At 45.2% G+C, this 24,214-nt stretch overlaps 1 protein-coding gene across 1 annotated transcript in view; it reads right to left on the minus strand.

The window, feature by feature from the left end:
- The window catches only part of LOC139551373 (receptor-type tyrosine-protein phosphatase mu-like), a 565,336-nt gene that overhangs the window by 320,589 nt on the left and 220,533 nt on the right, over positions 1 to 24,214 (minus strand). Inside the window, exon 7 of the mRNA XM_071362858.1 lies at positions 954 to 1,262. Coding sequence (XP_071218959.1) covers positions 954 to 1,262 — 309 coding nt within the window. The remainder of the gene's footprint in view (positions 1 to 953; positions 1,263 to 24,214) is intronic.

Here is a 24,214-nt window from a genome sequence, read left to right on the forward strand (position 1 = left end):
TAACCCTGTCGTAACCCTGTCATAGCCCTGTTCATAACCCTGTCGTAACCCTGTCATAGCCCTGTTCATAACCCTGTCGTAACCATGTTATCGGCGTTCTAAGATGCTTTATTACACTCACTGTTTTCATCAGTCTGTAAGTATAATACTGTTATAAACAGGTCATAACTAAACTACCACTCCACTGTTATAATACTGTTATAAACAGGTCATAACTAAACTACCGTTACACTGTTACAATACTGTTATAAACAGGTCATAACTAAACTACCGTTACACTGTTACAATACTGTTATAAACAGGTCATAACTAAACTACCACTACACTGTTATAATACTGTTATAATACTGTACCGTTACACTGTTATAATACTGTTATAAACAGGTCATAACTAAACTACCATTACACTGTTATAACACTGTTATAAACAGGTCATAACTAAATTACCATTACACTGTTATAATACTGTTATAAACAGGTCATAACTAATCTACCGTTACACTGTTATAATACTGTTATAAACAGGTCATAATTAAACTACCATTACACTGTTATAATACTGTTATAAACAGGTCATAACTAAACTACCGTTACACTGTTATAATACTGTTATAAACAGGTCATAACTAATCTACCGTTACACTGTTATAATACTGTTATAAACAGGTCATAACTAAACTACCACTACACTGTTATAATACTGTTATAAACAGGTCATAACTAAACTACCACTACACTGTTATAATACTGTTATAAACAGGTCATAACTAAACTACCATTACACTGTTATAATACTGTTATAAACAGGTCATAACTAAACTACATCCTTGTCGTCCTTGTCAGTGTATCTCTGGGCTCTCTCTGACTTCCTCAGGGTTCTTTAACACCTTTATACACCTTCATAACCCTGTCATAACCGTGTTATTACCATTCTAAGGTATTATAACACTCACCATCTTCATCCGTCTGTAGCTCCATCTCTCGGCTCTCTTTGACCCCCTCTGGGTTCTTGAGGACCAGTTTAACTGACAGGTTGGTGTAGGGGGTCAGGTTGTGGATGGTGTGCTGGGGGTCACGACCCAGGGTGTCGTAACACACCTCCTCCCGGGTCTCGTCCTTCCCCGCCACGCGGGAGCGGTACTGCACCGTCAGGTTGTAGCTATGACAACGCGTCACGTTGTAGCCAAACGGTTCCCAGCGAATGGTGACTTGTTTAGATTGGACGTCAACTACCTCTAGACGTCTGGGACCGTGGATTGGCTCTGTAGGGGGGAGAAGAAAGGTATTTAGAGGATACACGACGGATGGATAAGGATCTTCTGGTTTGGGAATGTGTGTGTTCGCACGCTTGTGCCAGCCTGTGTGATTATCCTAGACAACATTGCATTGGGTCTGTGGTGGAAGAAAACAGCGTCTGTTTGATTGTGACCTTTGGTTTAACCAGGTGTGTTGACCTCTTTACAGAAGCAACATGATTAAAAGTATCAGGGGCAGCATGAAGTCCTATGAGTGTCATCTGATGAAGATCATCAAAGGTTAGTGATTCATTTTATCTCTATTTCTGCTTTTTTTATGGCTGTTTAACTGGCTGTTGTCGAGGTGGAACGCTAGCGTGTGGGCAGTGGACATGGGTTGACTGAGTCAAATGGTGTCCATGATGGTATTTAAAAAACAGTCATGCTAATTTTGTAAAATGTTCAAACCCATCTCCCAAACAAATATAGCATTATCAGTATGTCTGTCTGTATTAGATTGTGCCAGTTCATTCTGTGGTTTCAAAAGGAACTCTAATCTAACTCTCACTACAGTGCACCAACACATCTTCTATGATTTGGCTCCTTCGTTTGTGTCAGTGTAACATTGATAGTTGATAGTATCTCTGTATGGGACATATCATCCCTCCAGACATACTGGTGATAGTTCTCTGTATGGGACATATCATCCCTCCAGGCATACTGGTGATAGTCTCTCTGTATAGGACACATCATCCCTCCAGGCATACAGGTGATATTCTCTCTGTATAGGACATATCATCCCTCCAGGCATACAGGTGATATTCTCTCTGTATAGGACACATCATCCCTCCAGGCATACAGGTGATATTCTCTCTGTATAGGACATATCATCCCTCCAGGCATACTGGTGATAATTCTCTGTATAGGACGTATCATCCCTCCAGACATACTGGTGATAGTCTCTCTATATAGGACATATCATCCCTCCAGACATACTGGTGATAGTTTCTCTGTATAGGACATATCATCCCTCCAGGCATACTGGTGATCATCTCTCTGTATAGGACATATCATCCCTCCAGACAATGTCATTCCTCTCCCTCCTTCCCCCTCTCCTTCCTCCCCACCCTGTCCAGGCCAGCTATCAGCTCAACATGGATATGGAGTAAACTATCCAGACTGAATCTGTCTTTGTCTGCCATCATATCACCTGTAATCACGTAGTCGTTATCTCTCCTCTTATCTCCAGACCACAACCCCCACAGCCATCCTATCACCTGTAATCACGTAGTCGTTATCTCTCCTCCTATAGCCAGACCACAACCCCCACAGCCATCCTATCACCTGTAATCATGTAGTCGTTATCTCTCATCTTATAGCCAGACCACAACCCCCACAGCCATCCTATCACCTGTAATCACGTAGTCGTTATCTCTCCTCTTATAGCCAGACCACAACCCCCACAGCCATCCTATCACCTGTAATCACGTAGTCGTTATCTCTCATCTTATAGCCAGACCACAACCCCCACAGCCATCATATCACCTGTAATCACGTAGTTGTTATCTCTCCTCTTATCTCCAGACCACAACCCCCACAGCCATCATATCACCTGTAATCACGTAGTCGTTATCTCTCCTCTTATCTCCAGACCACAACCCCCACAGCCATCCTATCACCTGTAATCACGTAGTCGTTATCTCTCCTCTTATAGCCAGACCACAACCCCCACAGCCATCCTATCACCTGTAATTACGTAGTCGTTATATCTCATCTTATAGCCAGACCACAACCCCCACAGCCATCCTATCACCTGTAATTACGTAGTCGTTATATCTCATCTTATAGCCAGACCACAACCCCCACAGCCATCCTATCACCTGTAATCACGTAGTCGTTATATCTCATCTTATAGCCAGACCACAACCCCCACAGCCATCCTATCACCTGTAATCACGTAGTCGTTATCTTATATTTTTCTGCCTCTCTCTCTCCGTCTCTGTTTTTCCTTTCAACCCATTTCTATCTCCCTCCCTCCCTCCTCTTCCTATTTCCCTCCCTCCTCTTTCTATCTCCCTCCTCTTCCTATTTCCCTCCCTCCTCTTCCTATTTCCCTCCCTCCTCTTCCTATCTCCCTCCCTCCTCTCCCTATATCCCTCCCTCCCTCCTCTTCCTATCTCCCTGCCTCCCTCTTCTTCCCCCCTCTCTCCTACGGGAGGCGAGCAATCTAGCAGCCTAGTAGCCAGAGCTCAAGGTAATGGGATCAATTTCCCTCCCTCCTCTTCCTATCTCCCTCCCTCCCTCCTCTTCCTATCTCCCTCCCTCCCTCCTCTTCCCATCTCTCTCCTACGGGAGGCGAGCAATCTAGCAGCCTAGTAGCCAGAGCTCAAGGTAATGGGATCAATTTCCCTCCCAGGTTAAAGCTTCAGTCCATTTCTCTGGAAGTCAACACTTTACCACCTATTATGAGCTGCCAGGGCTCCATTCACTGTTACCCAGGAGACACACACACACACAACCCCAGACCATGGTTAACATGCTGGAGTTATAGAGAAAGGGGGAGAGGAAGAGGGGAGAGGGGGATGAGGGGAGAGGGGAGAAGGAGAAGAGAGGATAAGGGAGGGGAGGAAGAAGAGAGGAAGAGGGGATATGAGAGGGGAGGAGAGAGGAGCAGAAGAGAGGAGGAGAAGAGAGGACAAGAGAGGGGAGGAAGAGGATAAGGAGGAGAGGAGAGAAGAGGATAAGAGAGGGGAGGGGAGGAAGAGGAGAGGAGGAGGGGAAATGAGAGGGGAGGGATGAAGATGAGAGGAGGAGGGAAGAGGAGAGGAGGAGGGGATATGAGAGGGGAGGGAAGATGAGGAAGAGGAGGAGAAGAGAGGATAGAAGAGGGGAGAAGGGGAGGAGAGGAGGAGAAGAGACACACACCACCATGCTACGGTGGGCTACAGCCTCTACTGTGGTACCGTTAACATTCTGAAGAAGAGAGGTAGAGGAGAGAGAGAAGACTGGACTCCCCCTCTCTGTCTGGCATACTGTTTGTATCCAGTCTGGTTTGTTTCTGGTCTCAGTAATGGATTCTGGTCTCAGAGCAGAAGAAGCAGACTGAACCACATGATTCTACAAAAGATGATCACTATAAAATATAGTATTTTTTTAAAAATATATAAAAAAATCCCCCAGTTTTTTAAAATCAGTGTAATGACTACAAGTGTTGGTCAGTGGTTGCCAGTAAATTAGGTCACGACACGACTGAAGTCTGAGAGAACAAGAGAGAGAGAGAGAGAGAGAGAGAGAGAGAGAGAGAGAGAGAGAGAGAGAGAGAGAGAGAGAGAGAGAGAGAGAGAGAGAGAGAGAGAGAGAGAGAGAGAGAGAGAGAGAGAGAGAGAGAAAGAGAGAGAGAGAGAGAGAGAGAGAGAGAGAGAGAGAGAGAGAGAGAGAGAGAGAGAGAGAGAGAGAGAGAGAGAGAGAGAGAGAGAGAGAGAGAGAGAGAGAGAGAGAGAGACAGAGAGAGAGAGAGACAGAGAGAGAGAGAGAGAGAGAGAGAGAGAGAGAGAGACAGAAATACATGGAGAGGGAGAGAGACAGAGAGACAGAGAGAGAGAGAGAGAGAGAGAGAGAGAGAGAGAGAGAGAGAGAGAGAGAGAGAGAGAGAGAGAGAGAGAGAGAGAGAGAGAGAGAGAGAAAGAGAGAGAGAGAGAAAGAGAGAGAGACAGAAATACATGGAGAGGGAGAGAGACAGAGAGACAGAGAGAGAGAGAGAGAGAGAGAGAGAGAGAGAGAGAGAGAGAGAGAGAGAGAGAGAGAGAGAGAGAGAGAGACAGAGAGAGAGAGAGACAGAGAGAGAGAGAGAGAGAGAGAGAGAGAGAGAGAGAGAGAGAGAGAGAGAGAGAGAGAGAGAGAGAGAGAGAGAGAGAGAGAGAGAGAGAGAGAGAGAGAGAGAGAGAGAGAGAGAGAGAGAGAGAGAGAGAGAGAGAGAGAGAGAGAGAGAGAGAGAGAGAGAGAGAGAGAGAGAGAGAGAGAGAGAGAGAGAGAGAGAGAGAGAGAGAGAGAGAGAGAGAGAGAGAGAGAGAGAGAGAGAGAGAGAGAGAGAGAGAGAGAGAGAGAGAGAGAGAGAGAGAGATCCTACAAGTCCAGAGAAATACACCAACTAATGCATGTAGGGCAGAATTGGGCCGCTTTCCAGTAATAATGAAAATACAGAAAAGATCATTAAAATTTTGGCTACATCTAAATTCAAGTCCAAATTCGAGTCTGCAATTTAAAGCACTTCAAACCCAAGAGCTGAGCCCAGAAACGAGCCCTCTCAGTCAGCTGGTGTTGGACCTAACCAACCAAGCTGACACCAGCACTGCTTCAAAAGAAAGAATTCCAATAAACAAAATCATGAACCAATCAAAGGACTCATATATACAACATTGGAAAAACGAAACCAAATCCCAAAGCCGACTAAATTGCTATCTGACCCTAAACAGAGAATATGAATTGGCTGAATATCTCTACTCTGTCAGAGATTCGAAGCAGAGACAGATCCTTACCAAGTACAGGCTGAGTGACCACCGATTGGCAATAGAAACCGGCAGACATAAAAAGACATGGCTACCCAAAGAGGAGCGTGTATGTGGTCACTGCACGACAGGGGAGGTAGAAACAGAGATGCACTTTCTCCTTTACTGTGATAAATATTCCTCACCAAGAGATTCATTATTCACAGAAATGACTACATTTATTCCAAATTTTAACTTATTAAACCCAGAGGAAAAACTAAAAATACTCATGGGCGAAGGAGCAATGGCTCCTCTTGCAGCCAAATATATAGTTGCCTGCCATAGCCTGAGGGACACTGAATAATAACATCTGCATAGTAAGCAGTAACTTACTTATTATGACTGTTATTGTTTTTACTGTTATTGTTATTAGTATTATTATTGTTGTTTATCATTCCAAATAGTAATGGTATGGGTGGTAATGGTAATGATAGCAGTTTAATGATGGTGGTGGTGGTAGTGGTGCATTACACCATACATAACATTCGACTATTGACTGTTACCATTTTATTGTTACTATTTTTATATTTAATTTTGTATTATTATTTACTGCCATTCTATATTATTATTTGTCATTGTTTTAATTGTATTACAATGTATATTGTATACATTGTTGCTTTGGCAATATTGACACAATGTTTTTCATGCCAATAAAGCAGCTTGAATTTGAGAGAGAGAGAGAGAGAGAGAGAGAGAGAGAGAGAGAGAGAGAGAGAGAGAGAGAGAGAAAGAGAGAGAGACAGAAATACATGGAGAGGGAGAGAGACAGAGAGACAGAGAGAGAGAAAGAGAGAGAGAGAGAGAGAGAGAGAGAGAGAGAGAGAGAGAGAGAGAGAGAGAGAGAGAGAGAGAGAGAGAGAGAGAGAGAGAGAGAGAGAGAGAGAGAGAGAGAGAGAGAGAGAGAGAGAGAGAGAGAGAGAGAGAAAGAGAGAGAGACAGAAATACATGGAGAGGGAGAGAGACAGAGAGACAGAGAGAGAGAGACATGGCTCTCAAGAGAAGACAGGCTATGTGCACACTGCCCACAAAATGAGGTGGAAACTGAGCTGCACTTCCTAACCTTCTGCCCAATGTATGACCATATTAGAGAGACATATTTCCCTCAGATTACACAGATCCACAAAGAATTTGAAAACAAATCCAATTTTGATAAACTCCCATATCTACTGGGAGAAATTCCACAGTGTGCCATCACAGCAGCAAGATTTGTGACCTGTTGCCACAAGAAAAGGGCAACCAGTGAAGAACAAACACCATTGTAAATAAAACCCATATTTATGCTTATTTATTTTAACTTGTGTGCTTTAACCATTTGTACATTGTTACAACACTGTATATATATAATATAAAATTTGTAATGTCTTTATTGTTTTGAAACTTCTGTATGTGTAATGTTTACTGTTAATTTGTATTGTTTATTTCACTTTTGTATAATATCTACCTCACTTGCTTTGGCAATGTTAACACATGTTTCCCATGCCAATAAAGCCCCTTGAATTGGAGAGAGAGAGAGAGAGAGAGAGAGAGAGAGAGAGAGAGAGAGAGAGAGAGAGAGAGAGAGAGAGAGAGAGAGAGAGAGAGACAGAGAGAGAGAGACAGAGAGAGAGAGACAGAGAGAGAGAGACAGAGAGAGAGAGAGAGACAGAGAGAGAAAAAAGACAGGCTGCTGTTAAATGAAAGATGGAAAACTGAGAAAGTAAAGGAGTGATAGATGTAATCTACTGTTGCCTGGCCCTCTCAGAGAAAATACCTCTCTCTCTTTCCTGTGCTTTAATAAAGAAGATGAAGGGAACGGTGAAGGTAGAGAATGATGGAGAGAACAGAAAAGAGAGGGCCCAGAGGGAAAAGAGAGACCCATCAGCTGATTGAAGACAGAGGGTTACTTATTCGAATCCCAGAGGCGCAAACGTTCCGCAGGGACGCTGGCCCGTGTCGAGTCCAATGCCTCCCACATCCAGTTGGCTGGATGTCCTTTGAGTGGTGGACCATTCTTTACACACACAGGAAACTGTTGAGTGTGAAAGACCCAGCAGCGTTGCAGTTCTTGAAACACTCAAACCTACTACCATAACCCGTTCAAAAGCAACTTAAATATTTTGTCTTGCCCTCTGAATGACACACATACACAATCCATGTCTCAATTGTCTCAAGGATTAAAGGCTTACAAATCCTTCTTTAACCCGTCTCCTCCCCTTCATCTACACTGATTGAAGTGGATTTAACAGGTGACATCAATAAGGGATCATAGCTTTCACCTGGATTCACCTGGTCAGTCTATGTCATGGAAAGAGCAGGTGTTCCTAATGGTTTGTCCACTCAGTGTATGACGGACAGGGACAAATGAGAATATTGATTACAGTTATACAAATCACGTTGTTGGTTGTAAGTTAAAGGCTTTTTAATCCATAAAGATGACTGATTCTATCTCAGCTACTTTTCTACCTTGTAATATCTTGTTTTCGAAATCTTCTGGGTAATCTTGATTTGCGAAAAGCAGCAGGTGTCATTCTGTACCATAGACGGAAACAAAACAACACACAACACGTAGTAGATGGAAATCCTTGTTTCCATTGAGGAAACATGTCTCCTTGTCCAACATACAACCTTCAAAAGCCATTGGATTACACAGGTAAAAAGCAAACATGTTGACAACCAGGTTAGTTTAGTTCAACCACACAAAACAAACAAGCGATGGAAAGACTACAACACATTTCTTAATATAAACACTTTTTTCAGACCCAAAATAATAACTCTGACCAATGAATAACTCTGACCAATGAATAACTCTGACCAAATAATAACTCTGACCAATTAATAACTCTGACCAAATAATAACTCTGACCAATTAATAAATCTGACCAATTAATAACTCTGACCAAATAATAATTCTGACCAATTAAATTATCTGACCAATTAAATTATCTGACCAATTAATAACTCTGACCAATTAATAACTCTGACCAATTAATAACTCTGACCAATGAATAACTCTGACCAAATAATAACTCTGACCAATGAATAACTCTGACCAATGAATAACTCTGACCAAATAATGACTCTGACCAATTAATAACTCTGACCAAATAATAACTCTGACCAATTAATAACTCTGACCAATTAATAACTCTGACCAAATAATAACTCTGACCAATTAATAACTCTGACCAATTAATAACTCTGACCAATTAATAACTCTGACCAAATAATAACTCTGACCAATTAATAACTCTGACCAAATAATAACTCTGACCAATTAAATTATCTGACCAATTAATAACTCTGACCAATTAATAACTCTGACCAATTAAATTATCTGACCAATTAATAACTCTGACCAATTAATAACTCTGACCAATTAATAAAGACAGAAACAATGAAGTGAGGGAAAAACATGGCCTCTCCTCTTTAAGTCACTATATCGTTCAGGGGAAAGGAGAGGAGAGCCAATCAGATGGGCCTCTCATCTATATCGTTCAGGAAAAGCGAAGAAGAACCATCCAGAAAAACGAACTTTAAACCCTATATTTGCGTAACTATCTCTTGGCTGCACTGCAGTGGGGAACGGTTACACCGCAGGCCCAGAGAATGGCAGGGTGGCCAGGCACACAAATCACATTAGACCTCCAGCTCTCAAAGTGACCAATGCACTAAAGTGTGAATTTCAAGAAGAGACAACTGGGTGGCTGGCAGGGAGAGGATGCCTCTCAAATGGAACCCTATTCCCTATATAGTGCACTACTTTAGACCTGAGCCCTATTCCCTATATAGTGCACTACTTTAGACCTGAGCCCTATTCCCTATATAGTGCACTACTTTAGACCAGATTAGATCTATTTAGGGTGCCAATTGGGACGAAAACAAAGGTATTTTCCTCTCCTCATCACCTCTCTTCCTCTCCTCTCCTCATCACCTCTCTTCCTCTCCTCTCCTCATCACCTCTCTTCCTCTCCTCTCCTCATCACCTCTCTTCCTCTCCTCATCACCTCTCTTCCTCTCCTCTCCTCATCACCTGTCTTCCTCTCCTCTCCTAATCCCCTCTCTTCCTCTCCTCTCCTCATCACCTCTCTTCCTCTCCTCTCCTCATCACCTCTCTTCCTCTCCTCTCCTCTCCTCATCCCCTATCTTCCTCTCCTCATCACCTATCTTCCTCTCCTCTCCCCTCCTCATCACCTCTCTTCCTCTCCTCTCCTTATCAACTATCTTCCTCTCTTCTCCCCTCCTCATCACCTGTCTTCCTCTCCTCTCCTCATCACCTGTCTTCCTCTCCTCATCACCTGTCTTTCTCTCCTCTCCTCATCACCTGTCTTCCTCTCCTCTCCTCATCACCTGTATTCCTCTCCTCTCCTCATCACCTCTCTTTCTCTCCTCTCCTCTCCTCTCCTCATCACCTGTCCTCCTCTCCTTTCCTCTCTCCCCTCCTCTCCTCATCACCTCTCTTCCTCTCCTCTCCTCATCACCTATCTTCCTCTCCTCTCCTCATCACCTCTCTTCCTCTCCTCTCCTCATCACCTCTCTTCCTCTCCTCTCCTCTCCTCATCACCTCTCTTCCTCTCCCCTCCTCATCACCTCTCCTCTCCTCTCCTCATCACCTCTCTTCCTCTCCTCTCCTCTCCTCATCACCTCTCTGCCTCTCCTCTCCCCTCCTCATCACCTCTCTTCCTCTCCTCTCCTCTCCTCATCACCTCTCTGCCTCTCCTCTCCCCTCCTCATCACCTCTCTTCCTCTCCTCTCCTCTCCTCATCACCTCTCTTCCTCTCCTCTCCTCTCCTCATCACCTCTCTTCCTCTCCTCTCCTCTCCTCATCACCTCTCTTCCTCTCCTCTCCTCTCCTCATCACTTCTCTTCCTCTCCAGCCTGACATTAAGTAATGTTCATAAATGTTCAGGTTGTTCAAGTTAAAGAGAAGAAGGATAATTGATCTTCCAATGATATGGCCCCATGTCAATGCTGTTTAGTGGTTTCCCATTGGATCTAATAGAAATGGGGCAGTGTATCTCCACCCTACTGGTTATTAATACACCAGCTGGCCCAATCACAAATTACTTCATCAACAAGGAGTGTCATGCACTTCAGATGCTGGTGATGTTGACTTTGAAGAACAGGTTAAACATCATCCTCCTCCCTCTTCATCCCTCCTCCTTCATCTGAAATGAAGAGGGATGTAAATGGAGGCACGCACACACACACACACACACACACACACACACACACACACACACACACACACACACACACACACACACACACACACACACACACACACACACACACACACACACACCTTTATGTGAAATGGATGAGCTGCATTGAAGCATTGATAGCCTATAAATACTTGGGGTGTGTAGAGGAGGAGGAAGATGAGGAGGAGGAAGATGAGGAAGAGGAGGAGGAAGAGGAGGAAGAGGAGGAAGAGGAGGAAGAGGAAGATGAGGAAGATGAGGAGGAGGAAGATGATGAGGAAGAGGAGGAGGAAGAGGATGAGGAGGAGGAGGAAGAGGAGGATGAGGTGGAGGAGGAGGAGGAGGAGGAAGAAGAGGAGGAAGAGGATGAGGAAGAGAAGGATGAGGAAGAGCAGGCGGAGGAAGAAGAGGAGGAGGAAGAGGAGGAGGGGGATGAAGGAGTGATCATTTTAATACAGTCACAGAAATGACCTACCTATTCCCTATGTACTTTTGACCAGGACCTAAAGGGTCACTACCATAAAGTAGTGCACTACATAGGGAACAGGGTGTCGTTTGGGAGGTCTCCACAGAGAGGGTGACGGTTCATAAGGTGGATAACCTTTTTACTTATCGATCTACTGTGACCGTATACATTATATTACCCTGTCCAGGAGACTGGTTTTACACACCAAGCGGTGTGAGGCTTGATATCTAAATAAAAACACAACAACAACACAGCAACAACAACACAACAACAACAACAGTACTGTTCTAGTATCTGGCTGTATTTGGAGTACTGTTCTAGTATCTAGCTGTATTTGGAGTAGTATTTGGAGTTCTGGTCTAGTATCTGACTGTATTTGGAGTACTGTTCTAGTATCTAGCTGTATTTTGGAGTAGTATTTGGAGTTCTGGTCTAGTATCTAGCTGTATTTGGAGTTCTGGTCTAGTATCTGACTGTATTTGGAGTACTGTTCTAGTATCTAGCTGTATTTGGAGTAGTATTTGGAGTTCTGGTCTAGTATCTGACTGTATTTTGGAGTACTGTTCTAGTATCTAGCTGTATTTGGAGTAGTATTTGGAGTTCTGGTCTAGTATCTGACTGTATTTTGAGTAGTATTTGGAGTTCTGTTCTAGTATCTGACTGTATTTGGAGTACTGTTCTAGTATCTAGCTGTATTTGGAGTAGTATTTGGAGTTCTGGTCTAGTATCTGACTGTATTTTGAGTAGTATTTGGAGTTCTGTTCTAGTATCTGACTGTATTTGGAGTAGTATTTGGAGTTCTGCTCTAGTATCTGACTGTATTTGGAGTACTGTTCTAGTATCTAGCTGTATTTGGAGTAGTATTTGGAGTTCTGGTCTAGTATCTAGCTGTATTTGGAGTACTGTTCTAGTATCTAGCTGTATTTGGAGTACTGTTATTGTATCTGGCTGTATTTGGAGTAGTATGTGGAGTACTGTTCTAGTATCTGACTGTATTTGGAGTACTGTTCTAGTATCTGACTGTATTTGGAGTACTGTTCTAGTATCTGACTGTATTTGGAGTACTGTTCTAGTATCTGACTGTATGTGGAGTACTGTTCTATTATCTGGCTGTATTTGGAGTACTGTTCTAGTATCTAGCTGTATTTGGAGTAGTATTTGGAGTACTGTTCTAGTATCTGACTGTATTTGGAGTAGTATTTGGAGTACTGTTCTAGTATCTGACTGTATTTGGAGTACTGTTCTAGTATCTGACTGTATGTGGAGTACTGTTCTAGTATCTGACTGTATGTGGAGTACTGTTCTATTATCTGGCTGTATTTGGAGTAGTATTTGGAGTACTGTTCTAGTATCTGACTGTATTTGGAGTACTGTTCTAGTATCTGGCTGTATTTGGAGTACTGTTCTAGTATCTGACTGTATGTGGAGTACTGTTCTAGTATCTGACTGTATTTGGAGTAGTATTTGGAGTACTGTTCTAGTATCTGACTGTATTTGGAGTACTGTTCTAGTATCTGGCTGTATTTGGAGTACTGTTCTAGTATCTGACTGTATTTGGAGTACTGTTCTAGTATCTGACTGTATTTGGAGTAGTATTTGGAGTACTGTTCTAGTATCTGACTGTATTTGGAGTACTGTTCTAGTATCTGACTGTATTTGGAGTAGTATTTGGAGTACTGTTCTAGTATCTGACTGTATTTGGAGTACTGTTCTAGTATCTGACTGTATTTGGAGTAGTATTTGGAGTACTGTTCTAGTATCTGGCTGTATTTGGAGTACTGTTCTAGTATCTGACTGTATTTGGAGTAGTATTTGGAGTACTGTTCTAGTATCTGACTGTATTTGGAGTACTGTTCTAGTATCTGGCTGTATTTGGAGTACTGTTCTAGTATCTGACTGTATTTGGAGTAGTATTTGGAGTACTGTTCTAGTATCTGGCTGTATTTGGAGTACTGTTCTAGTATCTGACTGTATTTGGAGTACTGTTCTAGTATCTGGCTGTATTTGGAGTACTGTTCTAGTATCTGACTGTGTTTGGAGTACTGTTCTAGTATCTGACTGTATTTGTAGTATTGTTAATTTCATTCGCTATATTGGTTTGCCACCCAGAGCCAGGCTACAGCTGTATGTACTGCCAGTTGCCATTAAATAGTGGTCTTGGAGTGCATTTCATTCACAATTTTCTGAAATTAGTGCCACAGATCAATAAACTCTACTGGTGACTCAGGGAAAGTAACTAGATTGGTTTTCATCCAAGGCAGCATCCCAAATTGCACTATATATTCCCTATATAGAGACCTATGGAGAATAGGGTGTGATTTTGGACCCTATATTAGTAAATCAGTGGCAAATTACCCCCCACACAGCCCTACTCTCCCCTTCGACCCACTCTCCCCTAACCACCTACTCTCCCATACTCTCCCCTAACCACCCACTCTCCCCTACCCCCCTACTCTCCCCTTCGACCCACTCTCCCCTAACCACCCACTCTCCCCTAACCACCCACTCTCCCCTAACCCCCCTACTCTCCCTACCCCCTTACTCTCCCCTTCGAACCCACTCTCCCCTAACCACCTACTCTCCCCTACGACCCACTCTCCCCTAACCACCTACTCTCCCATACTCTCCATACTCTCCCCTAGCCCCCTACTCTCCCTACCCCCCTACTCTCCCCTTCGAACCCACTCTCCCCTAACCACCTACTCTCCCCTACCCCCTACTCTCCCTACCCCCCCTACTCTCCCCTACTCCCACCTACTCTCCATACTCTCCCCTACCCCCCTACTCTCCCTATCCCCCCCTACTCTCCCCTACTCCCACCTACTCTCCATACTCTCCCCTAGCCCCCTACTCTCCCTACCCCCCTACTCTCCCCTTCGACCCACTCTCCCCTAACCACCTACTCTCCCCTACCTCCCTACTCTCCCTACCCCCCCCTACTATCCCCTACTCCCACCTACTCTCCTTAATCTCCCCTACCCCCCTACTCTCCCTACCCCCTCTACTCTCCCCCACTCTCCCCTACCCCCTACTCTCCCTACTCTCTCTACTCTCCCCTACCCCCTACTTCCCCCTACTTCCCCCTACTCTTCCCTACCCCCTACTCCCCCTCTCCCCTACTCTCCCCTCTCCCATACTCTCCCCTACTCTCCCCTCTCCCCTACTCTCCCCTCTACCCTACTCTCCCCTACCCCCTACTCGCCCATACTCTCCCCTCTCCCCTACCCCGTACTCTCCCCTCTCCCCTACTCCCCCCTACCCCCTACTCTCCCCTACTCTACACCCTAATCTCCCCTACCCTACACCCTAATCTCCCCTATCCCCTACTCTCTCCTACCCCCTACTCTCCCCTACTCTCCCATACCCACTACTCTCCCCTACTCTCCCCTCTCCCCTACTCTCCCCTAACCCCTACTCTCCCCTACCCCCTACTCTCCCCTACTCTCCCCTACCCCCCCCTACTCTCCCCTACCCTGTACTCTCCCCTACTCTCCCCTACCCCCTACTCTCCCCTACCCCCTACTCTCCCCTACTCTCCCCTACTCTCCCCTACCCCCTACTCTCCCCTACTCTCCCTTACCCCCTAATCTCCCCTACTCTCCCCTACCCGCTACTCTCCCCTACTCTCCCCTACCCCATACTCTCCCCTACTCTCCCCTAACCCCTACTCTCCCCTACCCCCTACTCTCCCCTACTCTCCCCTACCCCCCCCTACTCTCCCCTACCCCGTACTCTCCCCTACTCTCCCCTACCCCCCTACTCTCCCCTACTCTCCGCACTACTCCCCTACTCTCCCCTACTCTCCCTTACCCCCTAATCTCCCCTACTCTCCCCTACCCGCTACTCTCCCCTACTCTCCCCTACCCCATACTCTCCCCTACCCCCTACTCTCCCCTACCCCCTACTCTCCCCTACTCTCCCCTACCCTCCCCTACTCTCCCCTACCCCGTACTCTCCCCTATCCCCTACTCTCCCATACCCACTACTCTCCCCTACTCTCCCCTCTCCCATCTCCCCATCTCTCCCATACCCACTACTCTCCCCTACTCTCCCCTACTCTCCCCTACCCCGTACTCTCCCCTCTCCCCTACTCTCCCCTCTCCCCTAATCTCCCCTACCCCGTACTCTCCCCTACTCTTCCCTACCCCCTACTCTCCCCTCTCCCCTACCCCCTACTCTCCCCTCTCCCCTACTCTCCCATCTCCCCATCTCTCCCATACCCCCTACTCTCCCCTCTCCCCTACTCTCCCCTACTCGATGTAATTGAATTAGAATTTGACATTTAGATAGAACTATTAGTGTGTTTTTCATCATGAAGGTGGCTTGACATTTAATGTTTTCTAAATTATCAGCACATTATGGCGTCATGTTAGTTCTAATGTGTGCCGTTCATCCAACATCTAACCTTTATCATGCTAAACAGATAACAAGATGATTAAAAGGAAAATAACGCCGTTGATGAATAGGGTCCTGGACAGGGGAGGTGGTGCCCCGAGCACTAACCAGCTGTGTGTGTGTGTGTGTGTGTGTGTGTGTGTGTGTGTGTGTGTGTGTGTGTGTGTGTGTGTGTGTGTGTGTGTGTGTGTGTGTGTGTGTGTGTGTGTGTGTGTGTGTGTGTGTGTAGAGGATGTGAATTGGTGCTTTCAACCCCTGGGTAGAGGAGACAGACATTAGTCCTAGATGAAGGGAAACAAATTGAGCATGTCCACGACAGACCCACTTTACTGGGAGACAAGCAATATGTGTGTGTTTGTGTGTGTGTGTACGCTGTAAAAATATGCGAGCTTGCGTGTGTGTGTCTGTGTCTGTTGTGCCTGTGTGTGTGTGTGCATGTCTGTCGGTGTCTGTGTGTATCGGTGTATGTGTGAGTCTCTGTGTGTGTGTGTGTGTGTGTGTGAGTCTCTGTGTGTGTGTGTGTGTGTGTGTGTGTGTGTGTGTGTGTGTGTGTGTGTGTGTGTGTGTGTGTGTGTGTCTCTTTCTGTGTGTGTGTGTCTTGTCTGTGTGTGTGTGTGTGTGTGTGTGTGTGTGTGTGTGTGTGTGTGTGTCTGTGTGTGTGTGTGTGTGTGTGTGTGTGTGTGTGTGTGTGTGTGTGTGTGTGTGTGTGTGTGTGTGTGTGTGTGTGTGTGTGTGTGTGTGTGTGTGTGTGTGTGTGCCAGAGAGAGTCAGCCCTGGCAGCATCAGGAGAATAATTATCAGATCAACACCTCTGGCATTGAGAGACCATCTTTATCAGGATAGCATCGATTAGATCAGACTGCCTCAACACACACACACACACACACACACACACACACACACACACACACACACACACACACACACACACACACACACACACACACACACACACACACACACACACACACACCAGACACACACACAGAGAGAGAGACACACACACACACACACACACACAGACATACCAGACACACCAGACACACTTGCACGCTAGCAGATTCACACACACACACACACACACACACACACACACACACACACACACACACACACACACACACACACACACACACACACACACACACACACACACACACACACACACACACACACACACACACACACACACACACACACACACACACACACACACACAGATTAGAGGAGGAAGCCTCAGTGCTTGTGTTCCCAACTACATTTACACACAGCCTGCATCCAGGAGGGCAGACACCACTTCACTGCTGATTAGGATCTCTGTCATGTCTTTGGGGCTCTCTCTGATACCAACCGTTCTGCTCAAATACCAACCGCTCTGCTCAGATACCAACCGCTCTGCTCTGATACCAACCGTTCTGCTCTGATACCAACCGTTCTGCTCTGATACCAACCGCTCTGCTCAGATACCAACCGTTCTGCTCTGATACCAACCGCTCTGCTCTGATTACCAACCGCTCTGCTCTGATTACCAACCGCTCTGCTCTGATACCAACCGTTCTGCTCTGATACCAACCGCTCTGCTCTGGTACCAACCGTTCTGCTCTGATACCAACCGCTCGGCTCTGGTACCAAATGCTCGGCTCTGCTACCAACCGCTCTGCTCTGATACCAACCGCTCTGCTCTGATACCAACCGCTCTGCTCTGAGACCAACCACTCTGCTCTGAGACCAACCGCTCTGCTCTGAGACCAACCGCTCTGCTCTGATACTAACCGCTCTGCTCAGCTACCAACCGCTCTGCTCTGATTACCAACCGCTCTGCTCTGATACAAACCGCTCTGCTCAGATACCAACCACTCTGCTCAGATACCAACCGCTCTGCTCTGATTACCAACCGCTCTGCTCTGATACCAAACGCTCGGCTCTGCTACCAACCGCTCGGCTCTGCTACCAACCGTTCTGCTCTGATACCAACCGCTCTGCTCTGCTACCAACCGCTCTGCTCTGCTACCAACCGCTCTGCTTTGTATTGGTGTCACTTATCTCTCTATTGCTCTCTTACCAATTCAATATAAACTGCCTGGCTCCCTGCATGAGAGGTCTCAGAAAGAGAGAGAGAGAGAGAGAGAGAGAGTGTGTGTGTGTGTGTGTGTGTGTGTGTGTGTGTGTGTGTGTGTGTGTGTGTGTGTGTGTGTGTGTGTGTGTGTGTGTGTGTGTGTGTGTGTGTGTGTGTGTGTGTGTGTGTTTAAGCCGTGTGTATCTGTGTGTGTGGCGGTGTTTAAGCTCTGTGTGCCTGTGAGGTCTAGAGAGAGAGTGTGTGTGTGTGTGTGTGTGTGTGTGTGTGTGTGTGTGTGTGTGTGTGTGTGTGTGTGTGTGTGTGTGTGTGTGTGTGTGTGTGTGTGTGTGTGTGTGAGAGAGTGAGCATATTTGTTTGCCTCATTCTACTACACATCAGCGCTAGGCAGTGATGGCAGAGAGCGATCCCATCGAGGTAATGACATGGTTCTTACACTTATTAAATCATTTTCATATCTATACAGAGGCCAAACCCCTAATGATAGCTTTAGACAACCAACAATCAAACCTCCATCAGTATCCTGGAGAGATCCTTTACCTCTAGAGGGAGACATTAAGAGAGGGAGAGGAGGGAGGTGGAGAGAGAGAGAAAGAGAGGGTGAAAGAAGGAGTTGAGTGGAGTGATGGGGAGTGGGAGAGAGAGAAGGAAAAGAGAGAGAGAGAGAGGATAATCCATAGACTCTAACCACTTCTGGGAAAATTGGAAAACACTAAACAAACAACAACACAAAGGGTTATCTATCCAAATTGGAGATGTGTGGATAAACCACTTCTCCAAACTTTTTGACCCAATAACAAAGAACAAACAGCAAATACAAATCTTAGAATCAACTATTAAAGACTACCAGAACCCACTGGATTCTCCAATTACCTTGAATGAACTACAGGACAAAATAAAAATCCTCTGTGGTGTTGATGGTATCCTCAATGAAATTATAAAATATACAGACCACAAATTCCAATTGGCTATAATTAAACTCTAACATCATCCTTAGCTCTGGCTTCTTCCCCAATATTTGGAACCAAGGACTGATCACCCCAATTCACAAAGGTGGAGAACATTTGACCCCAATAACTACCGTGGGATATGGGTCAACAGCAACCTTGGGAAAATACTCTGCATTATCATTAACAGCATACTCATACATTTCCTCAGTGAAAACAATGTACTGAGCAAATGTCAAATTGGCTTTTTACCAAATTACCACATGACAGACCACGTATTCACCCTGCACACCCTAATTGACAAACAAACAAACCAAAACAAAGGCAAAGTCTTTTCATGCTTTGTTGATTTCAAAAAAGCCTTCGACTCAATTTGGCATGAGGGTCTGCTATACAAATTGATGGAAAGTGGTGTTGGGGGAAAAACATATGACATTATAAAGTCCATGTACACAAACAACAAGTGTGCGGTTAAAATTGTCAAAAAAACACAGACATTTCTTTCCACAGGGCCGTGGTGAGAGACCTATAGGCAGCGCCACAGGTAGCTTCCACAAATCTGAGAACGATCTGAGAGACAAGGCAAGAAGGGCCATCAAAAGGAACATCAAATTCAACATCCCAATTAGGATATGGCTAAAAATACTTGAATCAGTTATAGATTTTTTTGAAAACAAACTGTCCAATGAGAAAGAAACGTATTTCTGTTGCCAACCTGACCCAAGTTGTGACATCACCAACCAGAACGTTCACTGATAGGTCTGGTATCGCATCATCAACTTGAATCGATCGCATTTTTACGAACGTTGTTCTAAAGCTGTATCAGTGGCAGTTATATGGTCAATCCCTGGTCCTGTCACACTTAGAGTACTGTCCAGTTATATGGTCAATCCCTGGTCCTGTCACACTTAGAGTACTGTCCAGTTATATGGTCAATCCCTGGTCCTGTCACACTTAGAGTACTGTCCAGTTATATGGTCAATCCCTGGTCCTATCACACTTAGAGTACTGTCCAGTTATATGGTCAATCCCTGGTCCTGTCACACTTAGAGTACTGTCCAGTTATATGGTCAATCCCTGGTCCTGTCACACTTAGAGTACTGTCCAGTTATATGGTCAATCCCTGGTCCTGTCACACTTAGAGTACTGTCCAGTTATATGGTCAATCCCTGGTCCTGTCACACTTAGAGTACTGTCCAGTTATATGGTCAATCCCTGGTCCTGTCACACTTAGAGTACTGTCCAGTTATATGGTCAATCCCTGGTCCTGTCACACTTAGAGTACTGTCCAGTTATATGGTCAATCCCTGGTCCTGTCACACTTAGAGTACTGTCCAGTTATATGGTCAATCCCTGGTCCTGTCACACTTAGAGTACTGTCCAGTTATATGGTCAATCCCTGGTCCCATCACACTTAGAGTACTGTCCAGTTATATGGTCAATCCCTGGTCCTATCACACTTAGAGTACTGTCCAGTTATATGGTCAATCCCTGGTCCTGTCACACTTAGAGTACTGTCCAGTTATATGGTCAATCCCTGGTCCTGTCACACTTAGAGTACTGTCCAGTTATATGGTCAATCCCTGGTCCTATCACACTTAGAGTACTGTCCAGTTATATGGTCAATCCCTGGTCCTGTCACACTTAGAGTACTGTCCAGTTATATGGTCAATCCCTGGTCCTGTCACACTTAGAGTACTGTCCAGTTATATGGTCAATCCCTGGTCCTGTCACACTTAGAGTACTGTCCAGTTATATGGTCAATCCCTGGTCCTGTCACACTTAGAGTACTGTCCAGTTATATGGTCAATCCCTGGTCCTGTCACACTTAGAGTACTGTCCAGTTATATGGTCAATCCCTGGTCCTATCACACTTAGAGTACTGTCCAGTTATATGGTCAATCCCTGGTCCCATCACACTTAGAGTACTGTCCAGTTATATGGTCAATCCCTGGTCCCATCACACTTAGAGTACTGTCCAGTTATATGGTCAATCCCTGGTCCTGTCACACTTAGAGTACTGTCCAGTTATATGGTCAATCCCTGGTCCCATCACACTTAGAGTACTGTCCAGTTATATGGTCAATCCCTGGTCCTGTCACACTTAGAGTACTGTCCAGTTATATGGTCAATCCCTGGTCCCATCACACTTAGAGTACTGCCCAGTTATATGGTCAATCCCTGGTCCTATCACACTTAGAGTACTGTCCAGTTATATGGTCAATCCCTGGTCCTGTCACACTTAGAGTACTGTCCAGTTATATGGTCAATCCCTGGTCCTGTCACACTTAGAGTACTGTCCAGTTATATGGTCAATCCCTGGTCCTATCACACTTAGAGTACTGTCCAGTTATATGGTCAATCCCTGGTCCTGTCACACTTAGAGTACTGTCCAGTTATATGGTCAATCCCTGGTCCTGTCACACTTAGAGTACTGTCCAGTTATATGGTCAATCCCTGGTCCTGTCACACTTAGAGTACTGTCCAGTTATATGGTCAATCCCTGGTCCTGTCACACTTAGAGTACTGTCCAGTTATATGGTCAATCCCTGGTCCTGTCACACTTAGAGTACTGTCCAGTTATATGGTCAATCCCTGGTCCTATCACACTTAGAGTACTGTCCAGTTATATGGTCAATCCCTGGTCCTATCACACTTAGAGTACTGTCCAGTTATATGGTCAATCCCTGGTCCTGTCACACTTAGAGTACTGTCCAGTTATATGGTCAATCCCTGGTCCTATCACACTTAGAGTACTGTCCAGTTATATGGTCAATCCCTGGTCCTATCACACTTAGAGTACTGTCCAGTTATATGGTCAATCCCTGGTCCTATCACACTTAGAGTACTGTCCAGTTATATGGTCAATCCCTGGTCCTGTCACACTTAGAGTACTGTCCAGTTATATGGTCAATCCCTGGTCCTATCACACTTAGAGTACTGTCCAGTTATACGGTCAATCCCTGGTCCTGTCACACTTAGAGTACTGTCCAGTTATATGGTCAATCCCCGGTCCTATCACACTTAGAGTACTGTCCAGTTATATGGTCAATCCCTGGTCCTGTCACACTTAGAGTACTGTCCAGTTATATGGTCAATCCCTGGTCCTGTCACACTTAGAGTACTGTCCAGTTATATGGTCAATCCCCGGTCCTATCACACTTAGAGTACTGTCCAGTTATATGGTCAATCCCTGGTCCTGTCACACTTAGAGTACTGTCCAGTTATATGGTCAATCCCTGGTCCTGTCACACTTAGAGTACTGTCCAGTTATATGGTCAATCCCCGGTCCTATCACACTTAGAGTACTGTCCAGTTATATGGTCAATCCCTGGTCCTATCACACTTAGAGTACTGTCCAGTTATATGGTCAATCCCTGGTCCTATCACACTTAGAGTACTGTCCAGTTATATGGTCAATCCCCGGTCCTATCACACTTAGAGTACTGTCCAGTTATATGGTCAATCCCTGGTCCTATCACACTTAGAGTACTGTCCAGTTATATGGTCAATCCCTGGTCCTATCACACTTAGAGTACTGTCCAGTTATATGGTCAATCCCTGGTCCTATCACACTTAGAGAACTGTCCAGTTATATGGTCAATCCCTGGTCCTATCACACTTAGAGAACTGTCCAGTTATATGGTCAATCCCTGGTCCTATCACACTTAGAGTACTGTCCAGTTATATGGTCAATCCCTGGTCCTATCACACTTAGAGTACTGTCCAGTTATATGGTCAATCCCTGGTCCTGTCACACTTAGAGTACTGTCCAGTTATATGGTCAATCCCTGGTCCTATCACACTTAGAGTACTGTCCAGTTATATGGTCAATCCCTGGTCCTATCACACTTAGAGTACTGTCCAGTTATATGGTCAATCCCTGGTCCTATCGCACTTAGAGAACTGTCCAGTTATATGGTCAATCCCTGGTCCTATCACACTTAGAGAACTGTCCAGTTATATGGTCAATCCCTGGTCCTATCACACTTAGAGTACTGTCCAGTTATATGGTCAATCCCTGGTCCTATCACACTTAGAGTCCTGTCCAGTTATATGGTCAATCCCTGGTCCTGTCACACTTAGAGTACTGTCCAGTTATATGGTCAATCCCTGGTCCTATCACACTTAGAGTCCTGTCCAATTATATGGTCAATCCCTGGTCCTATCACACTTAGAGTACTGTCCTGTTATATGGTCAATCCCTGGTCCTATCACACTTAGAGTACTGTCCAGTTATACGGTCAATCCCTGGTCCTATCACACTTAGAGTACTGTCCAGTTATATGGTCAATCCCTGGTCCTGTCACACTTAGAGTACTGTCCAGTTATATGGTCAATCCCTGGTCCTATCACACTTAGAGTACTGTCCAGTTATATGGTCAATCCCTGGTCCTGTCACACTTAGAGTACTGTCCAGTTATATGGTCAATCCCTGGTCCTGTCACACTTAGAGTACTGTCCAGTTATATGGTCAATCCCTGGTCCTATCACACTTAGAGTACTGTCCAGTTATATGGTCAATCCCTGGTCCTGTCACACTTAGAGTACTGTCCAGTTATATGGTCAATCCCTGGTCCTGTCACACTTAGAGTACTGTCCAGTTATATGGTCAATCCCTGGTCCTGTCACACTTAGAGTACTGTCCAGTTATATGGTCAATCCCTGGTCCTGTCACACTTAGAGTACTGTCCAGTTATATGGTCAATCCCTGGTCCTGTCACACTTAGAGTACTGTCCAGTTATATGGTCAATCCCTGGTCCTATCACACTTAGAGTACTGTCCAGTTATATGGTCAATCCCTGGTCCTATCACACTTAGAGTACTGTCCAGTTATATGGTCAATCCCTGGTCCTGTCACACTTAGAGTACTGTCCAGTTATATGGTCAATCCCTGGTCCTATCACACTTAGAGTACTGTCCAGTTATATGGTCAATCCCTGGTCCTATCACACTTAGAGTACTGTCCAGTTATATGGTCAATCCCTGGTCCTATCACACTTAGAGTACTGTCCAGTTATATGGTCAATCCCTGGTCCTGTCACACTTAGAGTACTGTCCAGTTATATGGTCAATCCCTGGTCCTATCACACTTAGAGTACTGTCCAGTTATACGGTCAATCCCTGGTCCTGTCACACTTAGAGTACTGTCCAGTTATATGGTCAATCCCCGGTCCTATCACACTTAGAGTACTGTCCAGTTATATGGTCAATCCCTGGTCCTGTCACACTTAGAGTACTGTCCAGTTATATGGTCAATCCCTGGTCCTGTCACACTTAGAGTACTGTCCAGTTATATGGTCAATCCCCGGTCCTATCACACTTAGAGTACTGTCCAGTTATATGGTCAATCCCTGGTCCTGTCACACTTA

The sequence above is a fragment of the Salvelinus alpinus genome, chromosome 23 (genome assembly GCF_045679555.1).
Source record: "Salvelinus alpinus chromosome 23, SLU_Salpinus.1, whole genome shotgun sequence".
Taxonomy (NCBI): Eukaryota; Metazoa; Chordata; class Actinopteri; order Salmoniformes; family Salmonidae; genus Salvelinus; species Salvelinus alpinus.